Here is a 14999-nt window from a genome sequence, read left to right on the forward strand (position 1 = left end):
GCCGCGGTAAGTCTTGGAATAGATAGGGTCCTTGATGGAGCAGGTCCCTTCTTAGAGGTAGAGGACACGGGTCCTCCGTGAGCATCTCTTGAAGTTCCGGGTACCAAGTCCTTCTTGGCCAATCCGGAGTCACGAGTATAGTTCTTACTCCCCTCCGTCTTATAATTCTCAATACTTTTGGTAAGAGAGGAAGAGGAGGGAACCCATACACTGACTGGTACACCCACGGTGTTACCAGAGCGTCCACAGCTATTGCCTGAGGGTCCCTTGACCTGGCGCAATACCTGTCCAATTTTTTGTTTTTCCCAACGGTTTACAATCATGTGGAAGACTTCTGCTGAGGAAGTCTGTTTCCCAGTTGTCCACTCCCGGAATGAACACTGCTGACAATGCTATCACATGATTTTTCCGCCCAGCAAAAAATCCTTGCAGCTTCTCTACGTGGGCGACTGCCGTGATGTTGTCCGACTGGATCAGCACCGGCTGACCTTGAAGCAGAGGTCTTGCTTGGCTTAGGGCATTGTAAATGGCCCTTAGCTCCAAGATATTTATGTGAAGTGATGTCTCCAGGCTTGACCACAAGCCCTGGAAATTTCTTCCCTGTGTGACTGCTCCCCAGCCTCGCAGGCTGGCATCCGTGGTCACCAGGACCCAGTCCTGAATGCCGAATCTGCGCCCTCTAGAAGATGAGCACTCTGCAACCACCACAGGAGAGACACCCTTGTCTTTGGTGACAGGGTTATCCGCTGATGCATCTGAAGATGCGATCCGGACCACTTTTCCAGCAGGTCCCACTGGAAAGTTCTTGCGTGGAATCTGCCGAATGGAATTGCTTCGTAGGAAGCCACCATTTTTCCCAGGACCCTTGTGCACTGCTGCACTGACACTTGGCCTGGTTTTAGGAGGTTTCTGACTAGTTCGGATAACTCCCTGGCTTTCTCCTCCTGGAGAAACACCTTTTTCTGGACTGTGTCCAGGATCATCCCTAGGAATAGAAGACGTGTCGTCGGGATCAGCTGCGATTTTGGAATATTAAGAATCCAACCGTGCTGCCGCAACACTACTTGAGATAGTGCTACCCCGACTACCAACCGTTCCCTGGATCTTGCCCTTATCCGGAGATCGTCCAAGTAAGGGATAATTAAAACTCCCTTCCTTCGAAGGAGTATCATCATTTCGGCCATTACTTTGGTAAAGACCCGGGGTGCCGTGGACAAACCAAACGGCAGCGTCTGAAACTGATAGTGACAGTTCTGTACCACAAACCTGAGGTAACCTTGGTGAGAAGGGTAAATTGGGACATGGAGATAAGCATCCTTGATGTCCAGAGACACCATATAATCCCCTTCTTCCAGGTTTGCCATCACCGCTCTGAGTGACTCCATCTTGAATTTGAACCTTTGTATGTAAGTGTTCAAGGATTTCAGATTTAAATTAGGTCTCACCGAGCCGTCCGGCTTCGGTACCACAAACAGCGTGGAATAATACACCCCTTTCCCTGTTGTAGGAGGGGTACCTTGATTATCACCTGCTGGGAATACAGCTTGTGAATGGCTTCCCATACCGCCTCCCTGTCGGAGGGAGACGTCGGTAAAGCAGACTTTAGGAAAACGGCGAAGGGGAGACGTCTCGAATTCCAATTTGTACCCCTGAGATACCACCTGAAGGATCCAGGGGTCCCCTGTGAGTGAGCCCACTGCACGCTGAAATTTTTGAGACGGGCCCCCACCGTGCCCGAGTCCGCTTGTAAAGCCCCAGCGTCATGCTGAGGACTTGGCAGAAAACGGGAGAGGGCTTCTGTTCCTGGGAACTGGCTGTTTGCTGCAGCCTTTTTCCTCTCCCTCTGCCACGGGGCAGAAATGAGGAGCCTTTTGCCCACTTGCCCTTATGGGGCCCAAAGGACTGCGCCTGATACTACGGCGTCTTCTTATGTTGAGAGGCTACCTGGGGTAAAAATGTGGATTTTCCAGCCGTTATACACACAGGGATAACCTTATATAAAAGTGTTTTTCCCCTTATAGCTGCTGTATTGTTATACTGCGCCTAATTAGTGCCCCCCTCTCTTTTTTAACCCCTTTCTGTAGTGTAGTAACTGCAGGGGAGAGCCAGGGAGCTTCCCTCCAACGGAGCTGTGAGACAAAATGGCGCCAGTGTGCTGAGGAGATAGGCTCCGCCCCCTTCTCGGCGGCCTTTTCTCCCGTTTTTCTGTGGAATCTGGCAGGGGTTAAAATTCATCCAGATAGCCCTGGGGGCTATATGTGATGTATTTTCGCCAGCCAAGGTGTTTTTATTGCTGCTCAGGGCGCCCCCCCCTAGCGCCCTGCACCCTCAGTGACCGAAGTGTGAAGTGTGCTGAGGAGCAATGGCGCACAGCTGCAGTGCTGTGCGCTACCTTGGTGAAGACAGGATGTCTTCTGCCGCCGATTTTCCGGACCTCTTCTTGCTTCTGGCTCTGTAAGGGGGCCGGCGGCGCGGCTCTGGGACCGAGCTCCGAGGCTGGGCCTGTGTTCGGTCCCTCTGGAGCTAATGGTGTCCAGTAGCCTAAGAAGCCCAATCCACTCTGCACGCAGGTGAGTTCGCTTCTTCTCCCCTTAGTCCCTCGATGCAGTGAGCCTGTTGCCAGCAGGTCTCACTGAAAATAAAAAACCTAAAACTAAACTTTCACTAAGAAGCTCAGGAGAGCCCCTAGTGTGCACCCTTCTCGGCCGGGCACAAAAATCTAACTGAGGCTTGGAGGAGGGTCATAGGGGGAGGAGCCAGTGCACACCAGGTAGTCCTAAAGCTTTACTTTTGTGCCCAGTCTCCTGCGGAGCCGCTATTCCCCATGGTCCTTACGGAGTTCCCAGCATCCACTAGGACGTCAGAGAAACAGTGATAACCGAGATGGCAGGTCGTCAGGTCCATATAAGTACAAGTACTGGGTTTTTTGCAGCATAAGGGAGCAATCAGTCATACACATATGTGCAAATAATTGTCATGTAAAGTACACACCTTCTTATGCACAGGAGTTGAAGATATGCGCAGCTCAATGCAGATTCGGGCAGTCTGTCGCCTGGAAGAGATTAGGACATGGAACAAAGTGTAATGTGAAAAATGCATTGGGTAGGAAAAAAGTCAGCAAGGAACAAGCAACTAGAAATTGACTTTATTATATATGAGCCAGGGACACTTTTTGTGGGTTACACTTTTCATAGGTCATAAAACAAAAAATAAGATTTTAAACCTACCAGTAAATCTATTTCTCCTAGTCCGTAGAGGATGCTGGGTACTCCGTAAGGACCATGGTGTATAGACGGGCTCCGCAGGAGATAGGGCACCTAAAAGGAACTTTGACTATGGGTGTGCACTGGCTCCTCCCTCTATGCCCCTCCTCCAGACCTCAGTTAGAGAACTGTGCCCAGAGGAGATGGACAATACAAGGCAGGATTTAGCAATCCAAGGGCAAGATTCATACCAGCCCACACCAATCATACCATGTAACCTGGAACATACATAACCAGTTAACAGTATGAACAAAACAACAGTAACGGTCCAAGACCTATTCCAACTGTAACATAACCCTTATGTAAGCAACAACTATATACAAGTCTTGCAGAGTTTCCACACTGGGACGGGCGCCCAGCATCCTCTACGGACTAGGAGAAATAGATTTACTGGTAGGTTTAAAATCTTATTTTCTCTTACGTCCTAGAGGATGCTGGGGACTCCGTAAGGACCATGGGGTTTATACCAAAGCATCCAATTGGGCGGGAGAGTGCGTATGACTCTGCAGCACCGACTGAGCAAACGCTAGGTCCTCATCAGCCAGGGTATCAAACTTGTAGAATTTAGCAAAAGTGTTTGACCCCGACCAAGTCGTCGCTCGGCAAAGCTGTAATGCCGAGACGCCTCGGGCAGCCGCCCAAGAAGAGCCCACCTTCCTAGTGGAATGGGCTTTAACCGAATTTGGTACCGGCAATCCAGCCGTAGAATGAGCCTGCTGAATCATATTACAGATCCAGCGAGCAATAGTCTGCTTCGAAGCAGGTGCGCCAATCTTATTAGCAGCATACAGGACAAACAGAGCCTCTGTTTTCCTAATTTTAGCCGTTCAGGCTACATAAATTTTTAAGGCCCTGACTACATCCAGGGATCTGGAATCCTCCAGGTCACTTGTAGCCACAGGCACCACAATAGGTTGATTCATATGGAATGAAGAAACCACTTTAGGCAAAAATTGCGGACGTGTCCTCAATTCAGCTCGATCCACATGAAAAATCAAATAGGGGCTCTTGTGTGACAAAGCCGCCAATTCAGACACTCGCCTCGCTGATGCCAAGGCCAACAGCATGACCACCTTCCAGGTAAGAAATTTCAACTTAACCTTGTTAAGCGGTTCAAACCAGTGTGATTTTAGGAACTGCAACACCACGTTCAGGTCCCATGGAGCCACTGGAGGCACAGAAGGGGGCTGGATATGCAGCACTCCCTTTACAAACGTCTGGACTTCTGGAAGAGAAGCCAATTCCTTCTGAAAGAAAATCGAGAGGGCCGAAATCTGTACCTTAACAGAGCCTAATTTCAGGCCCATATCCACTCATGTCTGTAAGAAGTGGAGAAAACGACCCAGATGAAAATCTTCCGTAGGTGCATTCTTGGTCTCACACCAAGACACATACTTTCGCCAGATACGGTGATAATGCTTAACCGTCACCTCCTTCCTAGCCTTTATTAAAGTAGGGATGACCTCTTTTTCGCTAGGATTCGGCGTTCAACCGCCATGCCGTCAAACGTAACCGCAGTAAGTCTTGAAATACACAGGGCCCCTGTTGCAACAGGTCTTCCCTCAGAGGAAGAGGCCAGGGATCTCCTGTGAGCATCTCTTGTAGATCCGAGTACCAGGCCCTTCGAGGCCAGTCTGGGACAATGAGTACTGTCTGTACGTTTCTTTGCCTTATGATCCTCAACACTTTTGTGATGAGAGGAAGAGGAGGAAACACGTAGACCGATTTGAACAGCCACGATGTTATCAGAGTATCTACTGCCACTGCCTGAGGGTCCCGAGACCTGGCACAATACCTCCGAAGCTTTTTGTTGAGGCGTGACGCCATCATGTCTATTTGAGGAGTTCCCCAAAGACGTGTTATGTCTGCAAAGACTTCTTGATGAAGTCCCCACTCTCCTGGATGGAGATCGTGTCTGCTGAGGAAGGCTGCTTCCCAGTTGTCCACTCCCGGAATGAAGACAGCCGACAGAGCGCTTACATGATTTTCCGCCCAGCGAAGAATCCTTGTGGCTTCCGCCATCGCGACTCTGCTTCTTGTCCCGCCTTGGCGGTTCACATGAGCCACTGCTGTGACATTGTCTGATTGAATCAGAACCGGTAGGTTTCGAAGAAGACTCTCCGCTTGTCGAAGGCCGTTGTAAATGGCCCTGAGTTCCAACACATTGATGTGTAGACAGGACTCCTGGTTTGACCAAAGACCCTGAAATTTTTTTCCCTGTGTGACCGCTCCCCATCCTCGGAGGCTCGCGTCCGTGGTAACTAGGATACAATCCTGAATTCCGAACCTGCGACCCTCCAGCAGGTGAGCACTTTGTAACCACCACAGGAGAGACACTCTGGCCCCTGGGGACAGAGTTATTTTCCGATGTAAGTGCAGATGGGACCCGGACCACTTGTCCAGAAGGTCCCATTGAAAAGTCCTTGCATGGAACCTTCCGAAGCGAATGGCCTCGTAGGCCGCCACCATTTTTCCCAGAACTCGAGTGCATTGGTGAACTGACACCCTTTTCGTTTTTAGCAGGTCCCTGACCATGTTCTGGATGTCCTGGGCTTTCTCTATTGGGAGGAAGAGCTTCATTTGTTCCGTATCCAGTATCATACCTAGGAACGGTAGTCGAGTTGTCGGAAAAACTGTGACTTCGGTAGATTTAGAATCCAACCATGTTGCTGGAGCACTCTCAGAGAGAGCGCCACACTGCTCAGCAATTTCTCCCTTGATCTCGCTTTTATCAGGAGATCGACCAAGTATGGGATAATTGTGACTCCATGCTTGCGCAGGACCACCATCATTTCCGCCATTATCTTGGTGAAAATCCTCGGGGCCGTGGAAAGTCCAAACGGCAACGTCTGAAATTGGTAATGACAATCCTGTACAGCGAATCTCAGGTATTCCTGATGGGGGGCATATATGGGGACATGAAGGTACGCATCCTTTATGTCCAGAGACACCATAAACTCCCCCTCCTCCATGTTGGCTATTATCGCTCTGAGTGATTCCATTTTGAATTTTAATCTTTTTATGTACAGGTTTAGGGATTTCAGATTCAAAATAGGAATTTGAATATGTCCATTCAGCATATGGAAGAATTTTCACAAACGCTGACAGCCTAGACTGAGAGCGTAAAGTGTAATTTCAAGTAAAAGTGAGATTCGTAAAAATAGAACAAGAGCACGCTGACAGCTGAGACTGAGAGCGGGGAGCCTTGTCTTTTGGGAACTGTTATATGAAGGTTCTACATAACGATATATTGCAATAGACGTATGATTACATATAATCTATCATATAAGAAGGACATACGGAATACATAGGTGATATTATTGGTATCAATTTAGTATCCAGTGGATCAGTTATAAAAAAGGTCTCTAATATAAACCAACTAATAATGCAATATCAGTGTGAAATTCAGGCAAGTTTTGCAGTTAACTGAATATTAAGATCATATTCTGATAGCACCAATCCTTGGACATATAAAGGTCATAGAACCTAGAATATATATATATATATATATATATATATATATATATATATATATATATATATATATATATATATATAGATACAAGACATTGCACAGCACAGTGGAACCGGAGAGTGTGGGTTTTTAATACTATATGTTGCACTTTGTCTCACATTTGTCTGTATACATTTTATTATTTCACAGTACTTGGCTTTTTTAAACATAAATAAAAATAAAAGTTATATTTTAATAATTATGTTCTGTTAAGAGTGCACCACACCAAGTCCAATTCTTCCCTTTCCCTTGAAACGAGTTTCTTATATTGGCAACAATATAATCTGTGGTAGCACCCCCCTAGCTTGACCAGTCATTAGGCAACACACTACAGAAAGGGGTATTCTATTCTGAGAGTACATTAACCTTAACACTAGTGCAGTAGTTTTCCCATTCCCTTTCTCCCATAATTACAGATTCAAAATAGGTCTGACCGAACCGTCCGGTTTCGGGACCACAAATAGGGTTGAGTAGTAACCTCTTCCCTGCTGGTGCAGGGGAACCTTGATTATCACTTGCTGTATACACAGCGTTTGAATTGCAGCTAACACTATATCCCTTTCCGATGTGGAAGCTGGTAGGGCAGATTTGAAAAATCGGCGCGGGGGCACCTCCTCGAATTCCAATTTGTAACCCTGGGAAACTATGTCCAACACCCAGGGATTCAGGTCTGAACTGACCCAGGCCTGACTGAAAAGTCGAAGACGTGCCCCCACTGGTGCGGACTCCCTCAGGGGAGCCCCAGCGTCATGCTGTGGGTTTTGGAGCAGCCGGGGAGGACTTTTGTTCCTGGGCACCTGCCGAAGCAGGTGCTCTTTTGGCTCTGCCCTTACCTCTGGCGAGGATAGAGGATCCCCGACCTCTTCTGGACTTGTGCGACCGAAAGGACTGCATCTGATAGGGTGTTATTTTCTTTTGCTGTTGGGGAACATATGGTAAAAAATTTGATTTACCTGCCGTAGCTGTGGAAACCAGGTCCGTCAGCCCATCCCCAAACAATACATCACCCTTATAGGGTAGTACTTCCATATGGACAATCGGAGTATCTGGCGCTCGTGCGTATGGATATTCAGGTAAGTTTGGGCAGCAACTTGTTATCGGAGTACCTCTAGAGACTCCACAAAAATAGCAACGATACAAGAAGTTTCACAAGTGCGCCTGCTAAAAGTGTATAGTTAGTGACTGGTAATTGCTGCACTATGAACAAATGATGTTTTATAAGGTGATGCTGGCAATATATAATCAATAACAATAAACAGTATATATTAGAAAAAATGCGTGTTTTATTTTTTGCAGTGATAAGGTCTTCATCTGCTGTATGTAGAGAGGGGGGGGGGAAACTGGGAAGGGGATGGGAAAAAAAATGTTTTTGTTGCTTTGGATAAGGCAGTGCCTAAAATTGTAAAAAATGACACCCTCAGATGGGTGTGCTAATGCTCCACTCCTATAGGTGGCGTCCCACCTAGGTAGTGGAATAGTGTCCTAGATTGATATGTGGATAGTCCAGAGCCAATATAATGAAAATGTTGATAATTTGAACGTCCTCTTAATGATGGAATCCAAGAGCTGAGGCGTGGGGTACCCCTAGGTGACCACTGGCAGTGCGGGGAGTGGGACAGAGTTAGTGCTCGAGGTAATAAGGACTCCGGACAAACCGTATCTCCTTTGTGTCCTGATCTGCCCCGATGTCGCTCTGGTGAGCGCACCGCGGTTCTCTAGACAACAGGGGATCGGTTATTTGTCTTGGAGAGAGAGAAGGGGAATGCTTCTAGCCCTAATAGGGCTATCCGCTTTGCCTTCTCCTCTCCTACAGAATCCCTTACCTGCTCGCTTCTGTTCTGTCTTTTTTTCCCCCTCCGCCAGCGGTCTTCTCCGATGTCTCTGCTTCAGCTGTGCCCGGCGTCCTCCCTCACTTCCGGGTTGTCCCGATCACGTGACCGCAGTGGAGGTCTCGATGGTTTCTCGGCTCTCTCCACGTACTTTCCTCCTCCTCTTATTCTAGGATATCTGGCTCTGATATAAACGATATGAAAGTTCTTGGCTTGTTATGATGCTTATTGTAATGCTCAAACGCGTATCGGCCAGTGTTGGCCTTCGTCAGGGAGTCCTTGTCTGCCATTTTAGGTGTTGGCTATTTATGCCCATAAGGGAAGGAGGGGCATATGCTAATCAGTCCATGATAGAAGGGGGATGGGGAGAATATACTGATAGAGTATTGCTCACAATGGGACATATTTGAATCGGTCATCCCTTTCGTTACTTATGTATCTTGTAGTGATAATAAAAATAAAAATGAATGCAAATCAAAATAAATATAAATATAAAGATTAAAATAAAATAAAAATGAATATAGGAATAAAATAAATAAATAAATAAAAATAATAATAATGACTTGAGATTCATGTTAAGATTGAAATGAACATGAAAATAAACAAAGAAGAGTTAAAGTGGATGTTCACATTAAAAACCCTGAAACCCCATGGGCTGAATTTAGATAATGAGGTAAGAGCAGTGATCACAGGAAAATGAAAATCCGAATACTATGCGAGATGAGCGAACTAGTTGCAAAATAGCCCCCTTAAGAGTGATCCATCTGGTTTGGGTGGTGATAGGAAAGGAAGACCATCAGGTATATATATATATATATATATATATATATATATATATATATATATAGATAGACATACATATACAAATGTGTATAGGTTTATATATATATGTTCACTACTATTATCACCATTACCAGTATTTTCCCATTCTCACAGCAATCATTTCCCTATTAATTTCAATCTTAACATGAATCTCAAGTCATTATTATTTTTATTTATTTATTTATTTTCATCATTATCATATTGTTTTTGCATATTCTTATTCATATGTATTTCTATTTATGTTTTTTTTTTCTCTCACAACCATATCCATCCATATATCTTTATTGATCCAGTTTTTGGTTATTTTATTATTATTATTATTATTATTATTATATTTTATTTTATTCCTATATTCATTTTTATTTTCATTTTTATATTTATATTTATTTTGCATTCATTTTTATTTTTATTATCACTACAAGATACATAAGTAACGAAAGGGATGACAGATTCAAATATGTCCCATTGTGAGCAATACTCTATCAGTATATCCTCCCCATCCCCCTTCTACCATGGACTGATTAGCATATGCCCCTCCTTCCCTTATGGGCATAAATAGCCAACACCTAAAATGGCAGACAAGGACTCCCTGACGAAGGCCAATACTGGCCGATACGCGTTGGAGCATTACAATAAGCATCATAACAAGCCAAGAACTTTCATATCGTTTATATCAGAGCCAGATATCCTAGAATAAGAGGAGGAGGAAAGTACATGGAGAGAGCCGAGAAACCATCGAGACCTCACTGCGGTCACGTGATCGGGACAACCCGGAAGTGAGGGAGGATGCCGGGCACAGCTGAAGCAGAGACATCGGTGAAGACCGCTGGCAGAGGGGGGAAAAAAAGACAGAACAGAAGCGAGCAGGTAAGGGATTCTGTAGGAGAGGAGAAGGCAAAGCGGATAGCCCTATTAGGGCTAGAAGCATTCCCCTTCTCTCTCTCCAAGACAAATAACCGATCCCCTGTTGTCTAGAGAACCGCGGTGCGCTCACCAGAGCGTCATCGGGGCAGATCAGGACACAAAGGAGATACGGTTTGTCCGGAGTCCTTATTACCTCGAGCACTAACTCTGTCCCACTCCCCGCACTGCCAGTGGTCACCTAGGGGTACCCCACACGCCTCAGCTCTTGGATTCCATCATTAAGAGGACGTTCAAATTATCAACATTTTCATTATATTGGCTCTGGACTATCCACATATCAATCTAGGACACTATTCCACTACCTAGGTGGGACGCCACCTATAGGAGTGGAGCATTAGCACACCCATCTGAGGGTGTCATTTTTACAATTTTAGGCACTGCCTTATCCAAAGCAACAAAAAAAAAAAATTCCCATCCCCTTCCCAGTTCCCCCCCCCCCCCTCTCTACATACAGCAGATGAAGACCTTATCACTGCAGAAAATAAAACACGCATTTTTTCTAATATATACTGTTTATTGTTATTGATTATATATTGCCAGCATCACATTATAAAACACCATTTGTTCATAGTGCAGCAATTACCAGTCACTAACCATACACTTTTAGCAGGCGCACTTGTGAAACTTCTTGTATCATTAGTACTTCCATATGTTTTTTGGAATCCGCATCACCCGTCCATTGGCGAGTCCATAAGGATCTTCTCGCTGAGACAGACATGGCATTGGCCCTAGAAGCTAGCAATCCAATGTCCCTTTGAGCATCCCTCATAAATAAGACTGCGTCTTTAATATGGGCTAGAGTTAAGAATATAGTATCCTTATCCATATTATCAAAGTGATCTGTCAGCTCATCTGTCCAAGCTGCAATTGCGCTACACACCCTTGCCGACGCAATTGTCGGTCTTAGCACAGCACCCGTATGAAAATAAATACACTTTAAGGTAGTTTCTTGCCTGCGATCTGCAGGGTCCTTAAGGGTCGCTGTGTCAGGAGACGGTAGCGCCACTTTCTTGGACAAGCGCGTCAGGGCCTTGTCCACAGTGGGGGATGATTCCCAAATCTCCCTGTCCTGCTTAGGGAAAGGGTATGCCATATAAATTCTTTTGGGGATCTGCGGTCTCTTTTCCGGAGTCTCCCAAGCTTTTCCAAAGAAATCATTTAATTCATGGGATGCGGGAAAATTAATAATCTGTTTCTTTCCCTTAAACATGTGTACCCTTGTGTCGGGGACCGATGGTTCATCCTCAATATGCAACACATCCCTTATTGCCACAATCATACACTGAATGGTTTTAGTCACCCTAGGGTGCAATTTTACTTTGTCGTAGTCGACACTGGAGTCAGAATCCGTGTCGGTAGTAGTGTCGTTTTTGAGACCCCGACGGGCCCTGTGAGTCAGTCCAATCCGAGGATTGACCCCCTGATGTCCCCCCTAAGTCAGCCTTATCAAGCCTTTTATGTAAAGATGCCACACTTGCATTCAACATATGCCACATGTCCATCCAATCCGGAGTCGGCACAACCGACGGGTACACACCACTCATTTGCTCCACCTCCTCCTTGGAGAAGCCTTCCGCCTCAGACATGTCGACACACACGTACCGACACCCCACACACACAGGGATTAACCTATAAGGGGACAAAACCCCAACCAGGCCCTTAGGAGAGACAGAGATAGAGTATGCCAGCACACACCAGCGCTTAAAAACACTGGAAAAAATATGACCAGATAGCGCTTTTTTATATATAATATACCAATTCCCACTCACTGCGTCGCTAATGTGCCCCCCTCCTCTTTTTTCCAGCCTGTGAAGTTCAGCAGGGGAGAGACCAAGGAGCCAGCGTTCATGCATGCAGCTTCTGTGGAGAAAATGGCGGGGGATCTTAGATTTACTGCCTCCGCAGCCTAATCTATCTGAATTTGCCCAAAAGTGAGGAATATTGCTGCCCAGGGCGCCCCCCGCCCCCCCCCCCCCCTGCGCCCTGCACCCTTCAGTGCTGCTCTGTGTGTGTGACTGGGAGCAATGGCGCGCAGCGCCTTACCTCATGAAGATCTGATGTCTTCTGCCTTCTCATACTCACCCGGCTTCTATCTTCGGCATCTGTGAGGAGGACGGCGGCGCGGCTCCGGGATGAACCCCAGGTGAGACCTGTGTTCCGACACCCTCTGGAGCTAATGGTGTCCAGTAGCCTAAGAAGCAGGGTTGATTCTATTTCGGAGTGGGAGAAGGGACCTTCTGACGTATCTAGGGGAGGAGACATGTCACCAGAGGGAGGAGCTACAAGCGAACAGGGTACCCGAAAAGTACGCTCGCCACGCTTCGGGCTCGGTGGCTCGCTCCGCTCGCCTCCTGATTACTAAAGGTAATAGTTGGTGGCGTGAATAGTAGAGGAACTATCCCGCTGGCGTAACTTCTCCCCCTTGTGTCGTAACTCCTCCCCCAGACGGAAAAGGTCCCTTAGCCCACTTGATTCTAGCATCTACCCTCCCTGAAAATAAAAAACCTAACAAAATTATTTTTCAACAGAAAACTCTGGAGAGCTCTCTGCAGTGCACCCATTCTCCTCTGGGCACAAGATCTAACTAAGGTCTGGAGGAGGGGCATAGAGGGAGGAGCCAGTGCACACCCATAGTAAAAGTTATTTTTAGGTGCCCTATCTCCTGCGGAGCCCGTCTATACCCCATGGTCCTTACGGAGTCCCCAGCATCCTCTAGGACGTGAGAGAAATATGTAATGACATCTTGGAAGGTATTCTATACCAGACATCATGGCGGACATGTGCCTTATCTTCCAATGTGAAGTGACTGCTGTTAAAATTGGCAATAGTGGTGATTAGCACTGCTTCCTAGCAGCTCATGCAGCATGGGTGTTACTAATCTGGCTTCTTACTGAACTAACCATGCAGTGTGGGTACTGTGTACCTGGGGCACTAGCTGATGATTGCACAGCTGTGGAACATGTTGGCAGTGGCTGTATAAGGATACAGGGGGCATACTGCTGGCAATGGCATTACACTCCAGGACACCAGTTATGGGCAGATTACCTGTCCTTGCAGTCTTGATTTCGCAGCAGGACCTTTATCTCCTGGCTCAGCAGCTCCTGAACCTGAGACATCCTGCAGACTTGCCCTGTCCTAGGGCCTTCTCGATGGGAAGACAGATCAGTCGCTGAGCAGGTTATCCACAGCTGTATAGTGTACAGTATACTATGTCCCCTTCCGCTGTCACCCCGATACGGACTTTCCCTGTCAGCAGCTGCCTCTCTCCCGGCGTGCACTGCTCCTCTGTCCTCCCTTACCCCGGCCTCCCTAATACCCCCTTCTCCATGCAGCCCCCACCGCTACCAGCCTCTGTTGTCGCGGTACAATTTCCAAATCAACCGCCTGCTGCGTCCTGTGCGGCATGACGTCACGGCGCCTCAGACTCCACGCCGCCATGTTGAGTGTGGTTGAGTTGTTTTCTCCCTACGGAAGGTGATTACACGCGCTGTCGTTTCGTGATCGGACATCTTTGTTACGGGCAGCAGTGAGGGAACGCCGGCTGAAGTGAAGGGGGACGTAGAATGCAGTGGCTGCTAAGGGAACGTCAGATGCGCCACCGAGTCAGGAAGTCATGGAGTTTCACGAGTTCCAGTTAAAACCTATAACAAAAGAGACGCGGGATGCTCCATGTACAGACCCCAGCCCTGCTGCAGGTCCTGTGCCCGGAAGGTGCAGTCACTTCGTGCAGAGAAAGGGACGATACTGTAAAATGATCGTATCAGAGGGGAAGAAGTTCTGTGGGGAACATGCATGGAATGTGCAGGTACTGAGTGAGTAGTGGCAGCGTGATCTGTGTGAGGCTGCTGGCATGGCAGGCACAGGGCATTGGTGGGAGAGTACCAACCGTACTAGTAGCAGCATGGCGTAGTACATGATACATATAACTATTGGTATATAGAGAAGGGTGGTGGCATATTCACATGTAAAGCACAATGGGATATGCTGTTATGTTAATAATATGCAGAGTATAGGAGAGAAGTAGGGATGACCACCAATTGATCCAGTGGTTGATGGCAGAAGCACGGGCGCACATTGCAAAGCCTTGCCTACTGTTGTGCCACTTTAGCCTACACTCTTCATCAGTTGGACTGCCAGGTTTACTCCACCTACATTGCACTTATCAACCCCACCCCACTGCCCTGATTGGCCCACCTTGTGTGACAGCAGGAATGCCATTGAAGTTCCAAACCATCAATAGTTTTCCGTTGATGGTTTCATGTCATCGATGTTAAGCACAAATGGCACCGTTAGTGGTGAACTAATCAATGGCCATCCCTAGAGAGAAGGTTAGCGGCATATGCAGGTTACAGGAGAGGAGAGTAGTGGCGTATGTAGGGTGCACTATGCAGATAGGAAGGTAATTTGCATATCAGAAGACTCATACATAGCTCCTCTGCTCTTCTTTGGCTATGCCACATCTCTTGGAATACAATAAGCTCATTTGGATTTTGGTGTCATCTTTATGCAGATAATAACGAACACCTCATCACCCCATGCCAGTGCCTTGGGACTTTTATCTCAGTCACTGGTTTCTTCAGTGGCGATGCTCCCGAGGTTGCTGAAGAAATTAAAAAATTTAATTGTCACTCATCTTGGTTGCTTCAG

The 14999-nt window shown here is 46.9% G+C and overlaps 2 protein-coding genes across 4 annotated transcripts in view; one reads left to right on the plus strand and one right to left on the minus strand.

Moving 5' to 3' along the window:
- The window catches only part of SASS6 (SAS-6 centriolar assembly protein), a 147027-nt gene extending 133325 nt beyond the window's left edge, over window positions 1-13702 (minus strand). For both annotated transcript variants that reach the window (XM_063940067.1, XM_063940066.1), the window contains exons 1-2: window positions 13398-13702; window positions 2992-3052 (exon numbers count right to left, since the gene is read on the minus strand). In XM_063940067.1, coding sequence (XP_063796137.1) covers window positions 2992-3052; window positions 13398-13468 — 132 coding nt within the window. In that variant the 5' untranslated portion in view covers window positions 13469-13702. The remainder of the gene's footprint in view (window positions 1-2991; window positions 3053-13397) is intronic.
- A 160-nt stretch (window positions 13703-13862) lies between these two features.
- The window catches only part of TRMT13 (tRNA methyltransferase 13 homolog), a 31580-nt gene continuing 30443 nt past the window's right edge, over window positions 13863-14999 (plus strand). For both annotated transcript variants that reach the window (XM_063940068.1, XM_063940069.1), the window contains exon 1: window positions 13863-14157. In XM_063940068.1, the coding sequence (XP_063796138.1) occupies window positions 13966-14157 (192 nt within the window). In that variant the 5' untranslated portion in view covers window positions 13863-13965. The remainder of the gene's footprint in view (window positions 14158-14999) is intronic.

The sequence above is a fragment of the Pseudophryne corroboree genome, chromosome 9, assembly GCF_028390025.1.
Source record: "Pseudophryne corroboree isolate aPseCor3 chromosome 9, aPseCor3.hap2, whole genome shotgun sequence".
In the NCBI taxonomy this organism is placed as follows: Eukaryota; Metazoa; Chordata; class Amphibia; order Anura; family Myobatrachidae; genus Pseudophryne; species Pseudophryne corroboree.